The sequence below is a fragment of the Trichomycterus rosablanca genome, chromosome 4 (genome assembly GCF_030014385.1).
Source record: "Trichomycterus rosablanca isolate fTriRos1 chromosome 4, fTriRos1.hap1, whole genome shotgun sequence".
Lineage (NCBI taxonomy): Eukaryota > Metazoa > Chordata > Actinopteri > Siluriformes > Trichomycteridae > Trichomycterus > Trichomycterus rosablanca.
In genome coordinates, this window is record NC_085991.1 from 25946577 (window position 1) to 25961109 (window position 14533).

The 14533-nt window shown below is 38.5% G+C and overlaps 1 protein-coding gene across 1 annotated transcript in view; it reads right to left on the reverse strand.

The window, feature by feature from the left end:
• Nucleotides 1-14533, reverse strand: part of ehbp1l1a (EH domain binding protein 1-like 1a) — a 60516-nt gene extending 45983 nt beyond the window's left edge. The window contains exon 1 of the mRNA XM_062994065.1: nucleotides 14353-14533. Coding sequence (XP_062850135.1) covers nucleotides 14353-14456 — 104 coding nt within the window. The 5' untranslated portion in view covers nucleotides 14457-14533. The remainder of the gene's footprint in view (nucleotides 1-14352) is intronic.

Sequence of the window (14533 nt, forward strand, 5' to 3'; positions counted from 1 at the left end):
TGAATTAAAAAACAATACATAAATAAATGGCTTAAAATGACCCAACAGGCACTGGGAGGTCTAGTTTATTTTCCACCAGCTTCATAGACACTTGGTAGGGTCACACTGTCATTACAATTCATAAACACACCACTGATGAAGCCAACTTAGGTCAAACATGTTTCTCAAGTGTTTTAATAGCACTTGCCCCAGAGCTTCCAATCCTTATTAGAGTCACGAGGGCATGGAGCATGTGCTTAGAATAATTTTGTTTCTGTACATGTAATTAGTTAACAAGACAAACAAAAACACTCTGAGATCACGTAATTACAGTTTTCTGTCGCAGTCAATGTGATGAGAAAGTCTAAGAGCTTCAATTCATCATGTCCGTTTTGTAAAATCGTGTGATGGTCCTGTTTAAAGGCCATTTCTTATTTATTCTGTTATTATGCCAGATTGTTATGTGGACCAGTCCGTTATGATAGTACCTCTAGCTCTGTGTACCATTAGGTAATGCTACAATGCTAATTAGGTAAGTTATTTTAGGGAACTGGACTGGTGGTATCATGAGACATGGTTCCAAATAAAGGATTTTGGTAGGGAGAACTAGTGCTCTCAGGTGTTTTTCATTATTAGATATTAACTGAAAAACATTAGTATAACGGGGAGCTTAAGTGGCACAGGGGGGCTATTGGCCAGCCTGGCATCTACACAGACATAACTGGCTATATATTTGATGGACGGAGATGGTCAAGACCCTGCGATAAAGTATGGCACCCTGTTTAGACTATTCCTGCCTTGCGTCCAGTGTTTGTGGACCTGCCACAACCCTGACCAGGATAAAGCAGTTGATAAAATAAAATGAAATACTTTTTTTTAATACTTAAAGTTTTTATTTGTGCACCTGTCTTTGAACTAACACACATTGTCTTAGTCCATGCATTGCAGCAGTGAACTTACAATAAATAAATATGTACAATATTCATGTCACTGTGGCCACAGGTCACTGAATTATAGAGCTGCCATAGCTTTGATTAAAATTGAATAGACAATGTGCTTTTCCACCATCATTTTACAATACCACCGACTAAGCTAGACAGTAGAGCTGTTTGCTATTTCCTTCCTAATTACTGGAAAACTTTTATTAAAAAATAATATTTGATCATATGGCTGCACAAGTCTTAATATGGTCTCATATAGTTAGCCAGATGCTTGTATTGTAAGCAATTAAATAACCAAATAAGTATGATGTGGCATAAATAAAGACGTGAACATAAGCTATTACTTCTTAGTATGACTGATCTCTTATTTAATATTTTACTGCAGGAAATGACTAAGTGATATCACTCATGCACATTCCAATTATTTAGTCCATTGACCCACTTTCAGAAGAGAATCAGTTTAGGAACATGATACAGTCTTGTTGTAGTGTTTCATATCACTGACTCTTTGCAAAACACTTAATCTGGGATCAAGATTTTAATTGGAAATCGAACAAATATGCAAAAATCAAACACATCCTGGAGCAGTTCCAATATTATATCAGACCTAATAATCACAGACTAGTATTAGACTAGTAAAATAAAGTACATTAGAGTTACAGCTGCACTACATCCTAGATTATGCACTACATGTATCTTGGTATGCCAGCAAATTCCTGGTAGGGGAATGCACCAAGTTCATAAATGACATGGGTCAGAGTTCCTGCTCTGCAGACCTGATGTAAATCAACAGTACAGACAGGAGTAATAATCTAATACAGATAGAACACCTTTATTTGCCTTTTAGATAGATAGATGCATCCAGCTTGTTTGGAAGGACCTTGCTCAGGGGCCTAACAATGGCTGCATGGTAGAGTCGGAATTCAAACCCACAACCTTCCAATCGGTATCCCAAAGCTCTACACACTAAGCTACAACTATTCTTGCATTTAAGCCAAACTTATTGCTGACAGACATACAGTGTATCACAAAAGTGAGTACACCCCTCACATTTCTGCAAATATTTCATTATATCTTTTCATGGGACAACACTATAGACATGAAACTTGGATATAATTTAGAGTAGTCAGTGTACAGTTTGTATAGCAGTGTAGATTTACTGTCTTCCGAAAATAACTCAACACACAGCCATTAATGTCTAAATAGCTGGCAACATAAGTGAGTACACCCCACAGTGAACATGTCCAAATTGTGCCCAAATGTGTCATTGTCCCTCCCTGGTGTCATGTGTCAAGGTCCCAGGTGTAAATGGGGAGCAGGGCTGTTAAATTTGGTGTTTTGGGTACAATTCTCTCATACTGGCCACTGGATATTCAACATGGCACCTCATGGCAAAGAACTCTCTGAGGATGTGAGAAATAGAATTGTTGCTCTCCACAAAGATGGCCTGGGCTATAAGAAGATTGCTAACACCCTGAAACTGAGCTACAGCATGGTGGCCAAGGTCATACAGCGGTTTTCCAGGACAGGTTCCACTCGGAACAGGCTTCGCCAGGGTCGACCAAAGAAGTTGAGTCCACGTGTTCGGCGTCATATCCAGAGGTTGGCTTTAAAAAATAGACACATGAGTGCTGCCAGCATTGCTGCAGAGGTTGAAGACGTGGGAGGTCAGCCTGTCAGTGCTCAGACCATACGCCGCACACTGCATCAACTCGGTCTGCATGGTCGTCATCCCAGAAGGAAGCTGACGCACAAGAAAGCCCGCAAACAGTTTGCTGAAGACAAGCAGTCCAAGAACATGGATTACTGGAATGCCCTGTGGTCTGACGAGACCAAGATAAACTTGTTTGGCTCAGATGGTGTCCAGCATGTGTGGCGGCGCCCTGGTGAGAAGTACCAAGACAACTGTATCTTGCCTACAGTCAAGCATGGTGGTGGTAGCATCATGGTCTTGGGCTGCATGAGTGTTGCTGGCACTGGGGAGCTGCAGTTCATTGAGGGAAACATGAATTCCAACATGTACTGTGACATTCTGAAACAGAGCATGATCCCCTCCCTTCGAAAACTGGGCCTCATGGCAGTTTTCCAACAGGATAACGACCCCAAACACAACCTCCAAGATGACAACTGCCTTGCTGAGGAAGCTGAAGGTAAAGGTGATGGACTAAACCCAATTGAGCACCTGTGGCGCATCCTCAAGTGGAAGGTGGAGGAGTTCAAGGTGTCTAACATCCACCAGCTCCGTGATGTCATCATGGAGGAGTGGAAGAGGATTCCAGTAGCAACCTGTGCAGCTCTGGTGAATTCCATGCCCAGGAGGGTTAAGGCAGTGCTGGATAATAATGGTGGTCACACAAAATATTGACACTTTGGGCACAATTTGGACATGTTCACTGTGGGGTGTACTCACTTATGTTGCCAGCCATTTAGACATTAATGGCTGTGTGTTGAGTTATTTTCAGAAGACAGTAAATCTACACTGCTATACAAGTTGTACACTGACTACTCTAACTTATATCCAAGTTTTATTTCTATAGTGTTGTCCCATGAAAAGATATAATAAAATATTTGCAGAAATGTGAGGGGTGTACTCACTTTTGTGATACACTGTATAAAATCAATTTGTGGCAACAGTTTGGGGACAGCCATTACCTGTGTGAGCATGACTGTGTCCCTGTGCACAGAGCAAGGTTCATAAAGGCCCAGTTAAAAGAGAAAAGTATAAAGACATTACATTGGCTTTACAGAGAATTAAATTTAGAAAATACTCTCTTAATCCAAGCATGCTTTTTACTCAAACAACATAATAGAGTAAAATTCAACTTGGTGTGCATGTGTGTATAAGTGTATGGCTGTCTAACTATACAACAGTCAATGGTAAGAAAAATACAACACCTCAAAGCACCAGGAAATATCAGGTTGCTGTATATTAGTCTTTGGTGTTTTTGATAAAGGGTGTGGTCCTTCAAGTCCACTGAATCATTGGGTAAACTACCTGACACCTTTGCAGTAGAATGGGTTGTACTAAAGAGCTTAATAGCTTTTTAACATGACACCATCATGGCAGGCCACCGTTTCAGGCGATGGAAATCCATGCTGGGCTCACAAATACATAAGGTGCATGGTGTTACGTGAACCCAGTCCTTGGGGTGGACACATATCAGTGCCGGTCCCATGCCTGGATTAATAGAAGGGGTTGCATTAGGAAGGGCTTTCAGGATAAAAACTGAGCCAAATCAAATATGCAAACAAATGATCCGCTAACAGAAACAGACGAAAAAATTGTACATTCAGGGGTGCCCAGGTGGTGCAGCGGTATTTTCCGCTAGCACACCAGCACCGAGTTTCTGAACTCCTCAGTTCGAAACTCAGTGTTGCCACCGGTCGGCTGGGCGCCATCTGGCGGGCATAATTGGCAGTGCCTGCAGCAGATACTAATTGGCCACCGTATCTGCAGGGTGGGGGCCGGACTATGTGTGGGTGGGTGGGTGGGTGGGTCTTTATACGCTGTGTAAGGACCCGGATTGGCGTCCGAGATGCCTGTGCAGAATACAGGGGCGAGAAGAGGAGGGCTGTGCACGTGTCGTAAGAGGCGTGTACAGCGACGTGCTCTCCTCGGATGCAATCTGGTATCTCTCAGCAGCGGGAGACAAAATTAAGTGTGCTAAATCGGGAGGAAAATGGGGAGAAAATGCATTTAAAAAAAATTGTACATTCATTCAGTCTAATGTAGATGCTGTGGTTTTCAAGTGGAAACCTCCATAACAGCTTAGCCATGAAGCCTGATTTCAAGTAATAAAATATATTGATATCAGAATGAAAAACAAGATAATAAAGCAAGATTCTAGTAAATTTGTGTGCTTCCATTGGCAAAACTGCTAAAAGTGTTTCTCTTGCTCCTGTGCACAAAGTGAGATCCATAAAGCAATTATTTGTCTGGTCCTGCCCTCAACCACATGCTTGTTTGGCCAGGTATTATTGCCCGAAATATGTCACTGAGCTCAATTATGCTCGTGAATAAATAGAAGAATAATTCTCCTAGTCATGTTTCAAAGTGTCAGGAAAAGCCTTCCCTGAAAAGAAGAGATTTAAATAGCAGCAGGGTTTACATTAACACTGAAGGCTATGGAGTGAGATGTTCACTACGCACATATGAAATATTTGTGTGTCCACATACCTTTGGTTATACAGTACATTTTTACTTCTGGACATTAAACCATTGATTTTATAAATCTATGCACTATGCCTTTATTGAGCAATTACCTCATCACAGATGAAGATTGAACAGCAAAGGAGGAAAAGACACAAGCAAGTGTCGAGCTAATGGCCTGCAGATTAAACTGGCAAGCAAAGTGCTAAGAGTGGTCTCATGTTGCAGGTCACTCTGCCCAGCAGCTGTACAAATGTGCAAACAGTCAAGCATACTACAGAATAAAGAGGGCAACCCAAAATAGACTGGGAAAATAGAAACCAAGTAAATATTAGAAATCTTATTCAGCATTTAGAAAGCATATGACAGGGATTTGTCATAACAGAGGTAAATATTATTTATTATTATAATATTATTTATTTATCAGGATTTTAACATCATGTTTTACACATTTTGGTTACATTTATGACAGGACAGGTAGTTACTCATTACACACAAGGTTCATCAGTTTAAGTTCAAGAAGTATCAATTAAGAATGTAAATTTCTTCGAACAGGTTAATCTATAACCAACAGGCTAATAGCATCCCATTAAAACATAAAGATGCTAAGTTCCATATTATTAAGTTCAATATAAATAAGTGTTTATACTTTATTTAAAACAATGTGCATTGAAGTGGCAGTGATGTAGAACATCATAAACAAGTACAACGATTACCCGGCTGTATCTCCCCTACAGCTGCAGACCCCTACCCTTACCAAAGAGAACTTTAACTAACACATCCCCCTCCGAGACATGTGTTTTAACAAACTGCATTTTATCACCTGCACGTGGAGGGTTCACACAGGAAGCAGCATCACGTACAGACAGTCACACACTAATCATCATTTTTCACCATCTTTGTAGAAGTGCCATTAACCAGCCAGCAGAGGCTGCAACTGTCATAGTGACAAGGAGCCCCATTTAAATACTCACCCTCAGACACAGCACATCATGTCTGTATAGTTGTCCAGACGGTCAATAGCACAGCTGAGATTCGAACTTTAATCAACAGAATAACTGAAAGTAGATTTTAAACAAATTTGGTAACATGCAGATCAGTACAAGGGCTAACTAAACATGCTCATAAATATATAAAAAATATATATAATATAACGTTGATGTAGTTTTATTGAAAAATAATCACTTTCTTATTGAGACATGATACAACATACCCACATCATTTTTGGAAACAAAAAAAGTTACATACTGACTCAGATATGCAGTTTAGCATGCAGTCAGACTCCACACTGATGCAAAACAGCTTCAGTTTGTGATTTTAATGTGTAATAGTTTCATTGTTCAAGATAGTTTAGATCATTTGCATTAAATACTTCAAATGCAATAATTTAAATGCATTTTTTTAACTCCTGTTCATTAATCAAAATGACTTTTTTGTCAGTTTTGGTGAATTGATTAATTATTAACATCCCTATTATCATATGACATAACATATAATTAGAGGTAAACAAATCACTAGCTGAGGCACCTAGGTCAAGCAGATTATGTGTCCAAGCTAAAAGCTTTTGGACACAACTACTGCCCAGTTGTGCCCAGTGGCTCAAGCAGGCTTCAGTAATGGCTATCATAAGTATTTCTTCATCTGTTTTTTGTTTTGTTTTGTTTTGTTATATGTAATTTTAGACTGTGTGCTTTAACTGTTTATTTTAAGTTAATCAGTTAATTTTAACATCACTTGCTTATACTATTTTTTGTCATTGTATTAATTCACTTCAACAATTATTAAACATAAATGAATAAATACATAAAAAAAATGAATGTCAATACTACAGTTATAGAAACAAGCTCAATTATATTCTCTATGCAATAGCCAATCTGATATACCCAGTCTTATGCCAAGGTTTTGACACACCCAATTTAATTATTTAAAAGCCAATTTAATACTGTACATTTCAACATGTCACATTTAACAATCAAATAAAATATTTGAATTTGTTCCCTGTAGAGGATGTGTTAAGTAGAACAAACCACAATCCAACCAATGAATCATAGACAAGAGGTGGAGAAAGTGAGAAAGGTGGTAACACACATATGAAACCTAAACAGAACATAGAAGTACGTACAGTGTTTCTCCTGGGACACCAGGGAGGCTGTTCATAATATGTTCTTAAATCAGGAAATCTGTCCATTCTCACTGACTACGTAATTTGGGTGTTACATAGTGTTTGCTGGACTTAAATGGTCCTATTTTTCCTATCTTTCCCTATTATTTTTTTTACATTATGCCAGCAATAATGCTCACTTATAAAAAAACATAACTTTAATAATCTCAAAAAGCTTTTGCTTTTGTAAATACTCGTTAATAACACTTGAATTTTGTGCAAATAATACTTTTAGCTAATTATGGCCTCAGGAAGGCTACCCTAAAGCCTAGTCAACAATGCTTAGAGAAACCCCTCCCAAATTCAAAGCACAGATAATTACAGATGATATTATTTTTATCATAACATATAAGGAACTTAATATTTCATGACACTGCTTCCACACCTTCTAGCAGAGAGTTTGGCCCACTCTTCATTGAAAAACTGCATCAGTTTTCTCTGCTTTGTTAGTGCCTTCTGACAGTTTTTACAGATGTTTCAGGGGATTCAGTAAGCAAGATACTTCAGAACAGACAAACGTTCTTTACTTATCCATTTCTAAATGGATTAATTCCCTGTTGCAATTCCATGGCCACATGCACTACATCAACACTGACAGAGAGAAGCCACAGACTAGCACAAGCTTCCTCCAACAATGCCACTGATCATCTTTTGTACCGGCCAGCAGTAAATTCCTCCAGAGAGCCCTAATCCCTAACCACCAATAGCTCCTTCATTACTAAATCCCTAGATGTCTTGTTTATGTTCTCAGCTGACAAAGCGTTCATCCTGCTGTCACTTTACATGTTGTAAGGCAGCTGTCTTAAGATGTTACTTACCAACCCCAGTATTTATCTAGATATTTTACTATATTTAAAAGGTAACTGCCCTGTCAAGAGACTTCAAGACTTCAAGAGAGGCTTTATTGTCATTTCAGCTATATACAAGTACATATTGAAACGAAACAACGTTCCTCCAGGAACAGCGTGCAACATAGAACAAAAAGTGCAAGGCAAGGACTTGTTTAGTGTAAACATGTATAAGTAATTACATGGGTCTTGGTATGTTCTTAGAATAAGCACAAAAGGTCCAAAAACATATTTTTACACTGAGGTGTAACCTCCTATCTGTGAGGTCATAAGATATGAACTCAGCCACAATGAAAAAGGAGAAAACAAAATACAATAGATCAAATAACTGTCAATTCAATAAAACCATTTTCAAATTATGCAGCCAGAAGAGGAAAGGCGTTAGAACAGATAGACAAGCATGTTGGGTATCGATATGTGAAGCTCTGCTCAAAAGGGTGCCGTCATGCTGTATCTGGAGCCAGCTCATGCTGTATCTGGCCACAGCACCAGAGTTTCCCAGAAAGGGGCACTCAGGTAGAGCAGCAGTAAAACACTAGCACACCAGAGCTGACATCTCAAACGTGCAAGTTTGAATCTCAGCTCTGCTACCGGCAGGCCAGGTGTCTTTATGGACAATGATTGGCTCGCCCAAAGGGTTGGAATGCCGCAGTGGATTCTTCATAACTGCTGCAATTACGGTTCTGCTGGCTCGTCGATTGCACAGAGACGAGGAATAATGGAGATAGGTGTATGGTCCATGCGCAAGACAGATTGTGCAGGTGGGGAAAAAAAACGTCCGGCTATTGCACACGTGTCTGAGATCAAAAGTGGAAGTCTGCAGCAATAGAGGTAGCGAAATGAAATCTGGTAATTGGCTATGACTAAACTGTGTGTAAATTGGGAAAATGCATTTTAAAAAATGTCTCAGTTTCCCAGAAAAAAGATCAAAGAATGCCTGCACATGAGTCAGTGGAAACAAAAAGTGGTAGTTAATAATAAAAATGAAATGAAAAAGGAAATATACATATATATTCGGTACTGCAACTTGATTTATTAAGGAACAGATTATCAGCACAAACAGCATTGTTTACACAAACTCTCCAATTTAGCAAATATGCATAACATAGCCTTATAATAACATTTGAGTAATAACAAGTGCAATAATAATGTTATAAAGCAATATAGTCAGTAACACCTTGCCTTTAAAAAGGATCCTGACTCTAACAAAATGCGACCTTTAGAAGTATGACACTCATATTAACACCATACTTCATGTATTAAGAATGTTCAGGCATGTTGTTGTCATAACTCTGGAACAGCCAGAAGCACTCCTGTTATGTGAAGGGAAAAAGAATCTGCACCAAGAGAGAAATATTTAAATGCTCTAATAAATGAATCAGTGAATCAATATAGAATTCCCTCACTCTATTCTTCAGAGCTACAGAATTTTATAAATTACAATAGAAAATGTGATATAAGAACTATTGTGCTTTGTAAAGCAAAAGTTTTTGCTGTTTGATCACTAAAATCTCATTATTTTAGCTTAGCTTTAAGTATCGAAGTGTTTCCAAATCTAAACAAGCTAATCCATGGGGGGCACTGAATTTTCTTAATTTCTACAAAACCATAAAACCTTATTCTAACATTTTAACACACTGCCTGTACAAACTCAGCAAGAGTGTATAAAGAAAATCTGCATCATTGCAGTAAAATGGCAAAAACATTTGAAAAGGATGGTAATGATTAATTGATGAACAGTAATTCAATCATTGTTTGATCAATGCTGTCAGGTAAACAGTTTTTTTTATTGTACACGGAGCTGAGAATATCACATAGATTAGCATTTTCTACACAAAGCTTCAAAAGAGCTAAAGCTTGAGTTAAAATTTCAATCACTTAAGTGTACCACAATACAGGTGTTATGCCAAATTATGTTCCCAGGTCATCAACTGCATTTCTTTTTAGGAAAGCATGCCTTAATTCTAAAAATTTGAATTAGACAATTAGAACTATATATATCTTTTAAAACCCAGGTGTGTGGGTAGTCTGCAAAAACTGCAAATAAATAAGATGGCCAAAATAACTGAAACGGCTGCTACCGTATATAACGGTCACCACAGCAGATCCGGTCAGCATGCCAGACCTTACACAGTTTCTATTTCAACAAGAGCCCTCTCCCAAAAGCTAGGTGGTTTCAAGCATCCTTTGTCCAGCACTGGGATGGAAAAAACAGCATAAGCACATAAAATACATGAATGCAAACTTTAATGGAAGAAGTTTTGGGGTGTTATGTCAAAATAAAAAGAGTAATTAATGCTCATTTTAAAACTGATTTCAAAAAAAGTTGAGATGGAGAATTTTTTTTTCCAGAAAAACATAGACTGATGAAGTAATCATGCTTCAGTATACAAGGAAAGTCCAGAAAAAACTAATCAAGGTTGTTTAAACAATAACGTGTTAAGGACTTCCTTAATAAGCAATTTTAAGACTGAATTTTAAAGATTTTTAAAGATTTATTTTAAATAATTAACTGAAATAAAAGCTAGGCTTAAACTCGTACTAAATGGGTATCACCACACTGTTTCGGCAGTACAAGTTAAGATTTTACTCCATAATGCACATGTAACCATATGTCAACAACATCCAGAAATATATTGTAAACTGTTTATCTCTGTCGATATGCCACCAATGTTCCTCTTTGCTGTGGTTTGACATACGTCATGACTTGAATATTTAGATGAATTTTGTGGGTGAATAGAACCCACTACTCAGCGCCTTTGAAACAACATGTCCAGTATCAAATTATTCCTGCACGTTGCCAAATAATGTCTGAAATCTCGTATATTAAAATGCTCCTTATTCGAGCTATTTTATATTTGAGTCATGCTGTTAAAGGTGCATGGGGTAGAACTTTGACTTGTGCAGCTCTAGCAGTTGCAAAGTGAACTAAAGCAGCAGGCAGAGAACGCAAGAGACTGCTATTTTTGCATACGTAAGCAGTAAAAGATGGAAGCAGAATGAATTGCTTTTATGGGCATGTCTTTAATATGACTAAAAAAAGGATGTTAACTAGCAAGTTCAAACCTGTGTTTTTTAAGTGCTGTCTTACACTTGCTGTGATTACATTGTCACAAAAATCCACTGTAATTCCCAGATATGTCAATGTTACAGCCATACTAACAACAATACAATTTTGACCAGTGCACCTTTAACTGGCTCAAGCCCCACCACTGCTAAGTTATCACTGTAGGGCTCCTGATCACGGTCCTTAACCCTCAATTGCTTGCACTGAATTGGTCACAAATGTAAGTCGCTTTGGATAAATGTGTCTGTTCAATGCTGTTGAACAACATTATTAGTTTGAAAGATATAATGTCATTTAAATTTGAAATTTGACTACTCTGAATGCACTCATTAGAGAGTCAATGTTACAATGGTATCTTGTCTAAATGGTCTGTAAGTGAAAGTGAAATGGTCTAAATGGCATTATATCGTAAGTAAATTTGTCTCAATGACCAGATGTAATCTAAGAACCACCTGCCATAAATTAGAAGCTGCCGAAATATGGGTGCTGCGGTGCACCGTCAAGCAAGCTTTACCTCGCTTACATGCAAAAAAGCTGCTTCTCATTGTCCATGTGTTTTTGCACAATGACCTTTCGTTTTGATATTACACCAGGGCAAGGTTGTAGCCATGAATTGAACATTGGGGGTGGATTATTATTGGGTGATTGGGTTCCTGCCTGTCTAAAACATTTCTGCCATACAAAGTACTGATGGAAACACTCACGAATCCTAACATTACACAAAGCTAGTGAGTGGAGTATATTTATAATTTTTAGGGCTGTCAAACGACTAAAATTTTTAATCGCGATTAATCTCAGAATTTCATATAGTTAATCGCGATTAATCGCATTAAAAAAAAATCTGTGTAAATGTTATAGAAAACAAGGATTTTTAAGTGAAATGTTACAATTAAAATGGTGAACACATTTTATGCTAAATGTACTGATGTTAAAAACTGCTGGGACAAGAGAAAACTGTAAGGGAGTTTTATTCACTCACATACTAGGCAGTAAATGTCAGATTGTAGGTTAAAATTTCTCCATCAGCAAACATTGTAGATCAGCGGTGCTTTAGATGGGATAAGGCGTAGTTATTGTATCAGACTTGTCTGTGGTTGTATCGTGACAATGGTTTGATGGACGTTTCTACACGAAGTGAGTGTGTTTTGACCCTTTGGGGCTTCCATAGTTCATGAACTAACGTGCTCGACTCAGCTTTCCGGTATTCGGTACAGAAGAAGAAGTTAATTAAGTGTAATAAAGTGTTCTGCTCCCGACAACTTGTGAATATAGCGTGTATTTATTTCTTTATTAAGCAAGTACATCACTACGACGATCGGTTACATTATGTTAACAAACCGCAAATGAAAAACGGTGGCAAGTCCGACATTAAAATGTTTGTTCTACCAGTCAAGTGTCAACATGAACTAGAATCTGCGTTAACGGCACTATTTTTTTTAATCGCGTTAAATTGAGGTCGCGTTAATGCGTTATTATCGCGTTAACTTCGACAGCCCTAATAATTTTACATTAGTTTGTTTGTTTATTAGGATAACATCATGTTTTACACACTTTGGTTACATTCATGACAGGAACAGTAGTTACTGGTTACACAAGATTCATCAGTTCACAAGGTTATATTGAACAGTCATGGACAATTTTGTATCTTCAATTCACCTCACTTACATGTCTTTGGACTGTGGGAGGAAACCGGAGCACCCAGAGGAAACCCACACAGACACGGGGAGAACATGCAAACTCCACACAGAAAGGACCCAGACCGCCCCGCCTGGGGATCAAACCCAGGAACTCTTTTTTTACATCAGCTGATTTATCACAATGTATATTACAGTTATTCACCCACAGAAAAACTAAAGTTGTAGAAATCACTGAAATCCCATTATTACCATGACATACACCGATCAGCCATAACATTAAAACCACCTGCTTGTTTCTACACTCACTGTCTATTTTATCAGCTCCACTTACCATATAGAAGCACTTTGTAGTTCTACAATCACTGACTGTAATACATCTGTTTCTCTACATACATTTTTAGCCTGCTTTCACCCTGTTTTTCAATGGTCAGGACCCCCACAGGACCACCACAGAGCAGGTATTATTTAGGTGGTGGATCATTCTCAGCACTGCAGTGACAATGACATGGTGGTGGTGTGTTAGTGTGTGTTGTGCTGGTATGAGTGAATCAGACACAGCAGCGCTGCTGGAGTTTTTAAATACCGTGTCCACTCACTGTCCACTTTATTAGACACTCCTACCTAGTTGGTCCACCTTGTAGATGTAAAGTCAGAGATGATCACCCATCTATTGCTGCTGTTTGAGTTGGTCATCTTCTAGACCTTCATCAGTGGTCACAGGGCATTGCCCACGGGGTGCTGTTGGCTGGATATTTTTGGTTGGTGGAATATTCTCAGTCCAGCAGTGACAGTGAGGTGTTTAAAAATGCCATCAGCGCTGCTGTGTCTTATTCACTCATACCAGCACAACACACACTAACACACCACCACCATGTCAGTGTCACTGCAGTGCTGAGAATCATCCACCACCTAAATAATACCTGCTCTGTGGTGGTCCTGTGGGGGTCCTGACCATTGAAGAACAGGGTGAAAGGGGGCTAACAAAGCATGCAGAGAAACAGATTGACCACAGTCAGTAATTGTAGAACTACAAAGTGCTTCTACATGATAAATGGCGCTGATAAAATGGACAGTAAGTGTAGAAACAAGGAGGTGGTTTTAATGTTATGGTTGATCGGTGTATATTCCCTTACAAGTCTACGTAGAATACATCTAAATATGGTGATATTCTGTGATATAATAATACAACACCAATAATAGAGGACTTGAACTATACATCGCTCCCCTCGTTATCCCTGCTGCCTGATGGTTCATGACAGAAGCAAGTGAAAAAACAACACGGAAGTATGAAATGATATGCAGAGAGGCCAAGCCCACACCATAAAAACAAAACTATAACTTAGTAATAAACTTAGATATAATAGAGTTTAAACAAACCAAGCACACTGTAAACTCATTGCTGTGGTCAGTGAAGGAACCTCGCTAGGAAACGGTCAACATTACATTGTATTATCCGTTAACACTTGTATCTCAGTAACGCTTGTAAACCAGGTTATTTTTGTGCAGTAAGCAAGTATCGTTTAAAATAATTAATTTATGAAGAAGTCATGGCTTTACCATGTTACATACCACTTGTTGGTGCACTCCAGGGTAAGTTGGTGACAGGACGCGACAAACTGGAATTTTGACGCTCGTTTTCCGACACGCTGAAGTCTCTTCCACACAGAGCTCATGACTGCGCTTATACAACACTATTTATTTATTTATTTATAAAAACCTTCAGTAAACAACATGAAGACAACATTTTAAG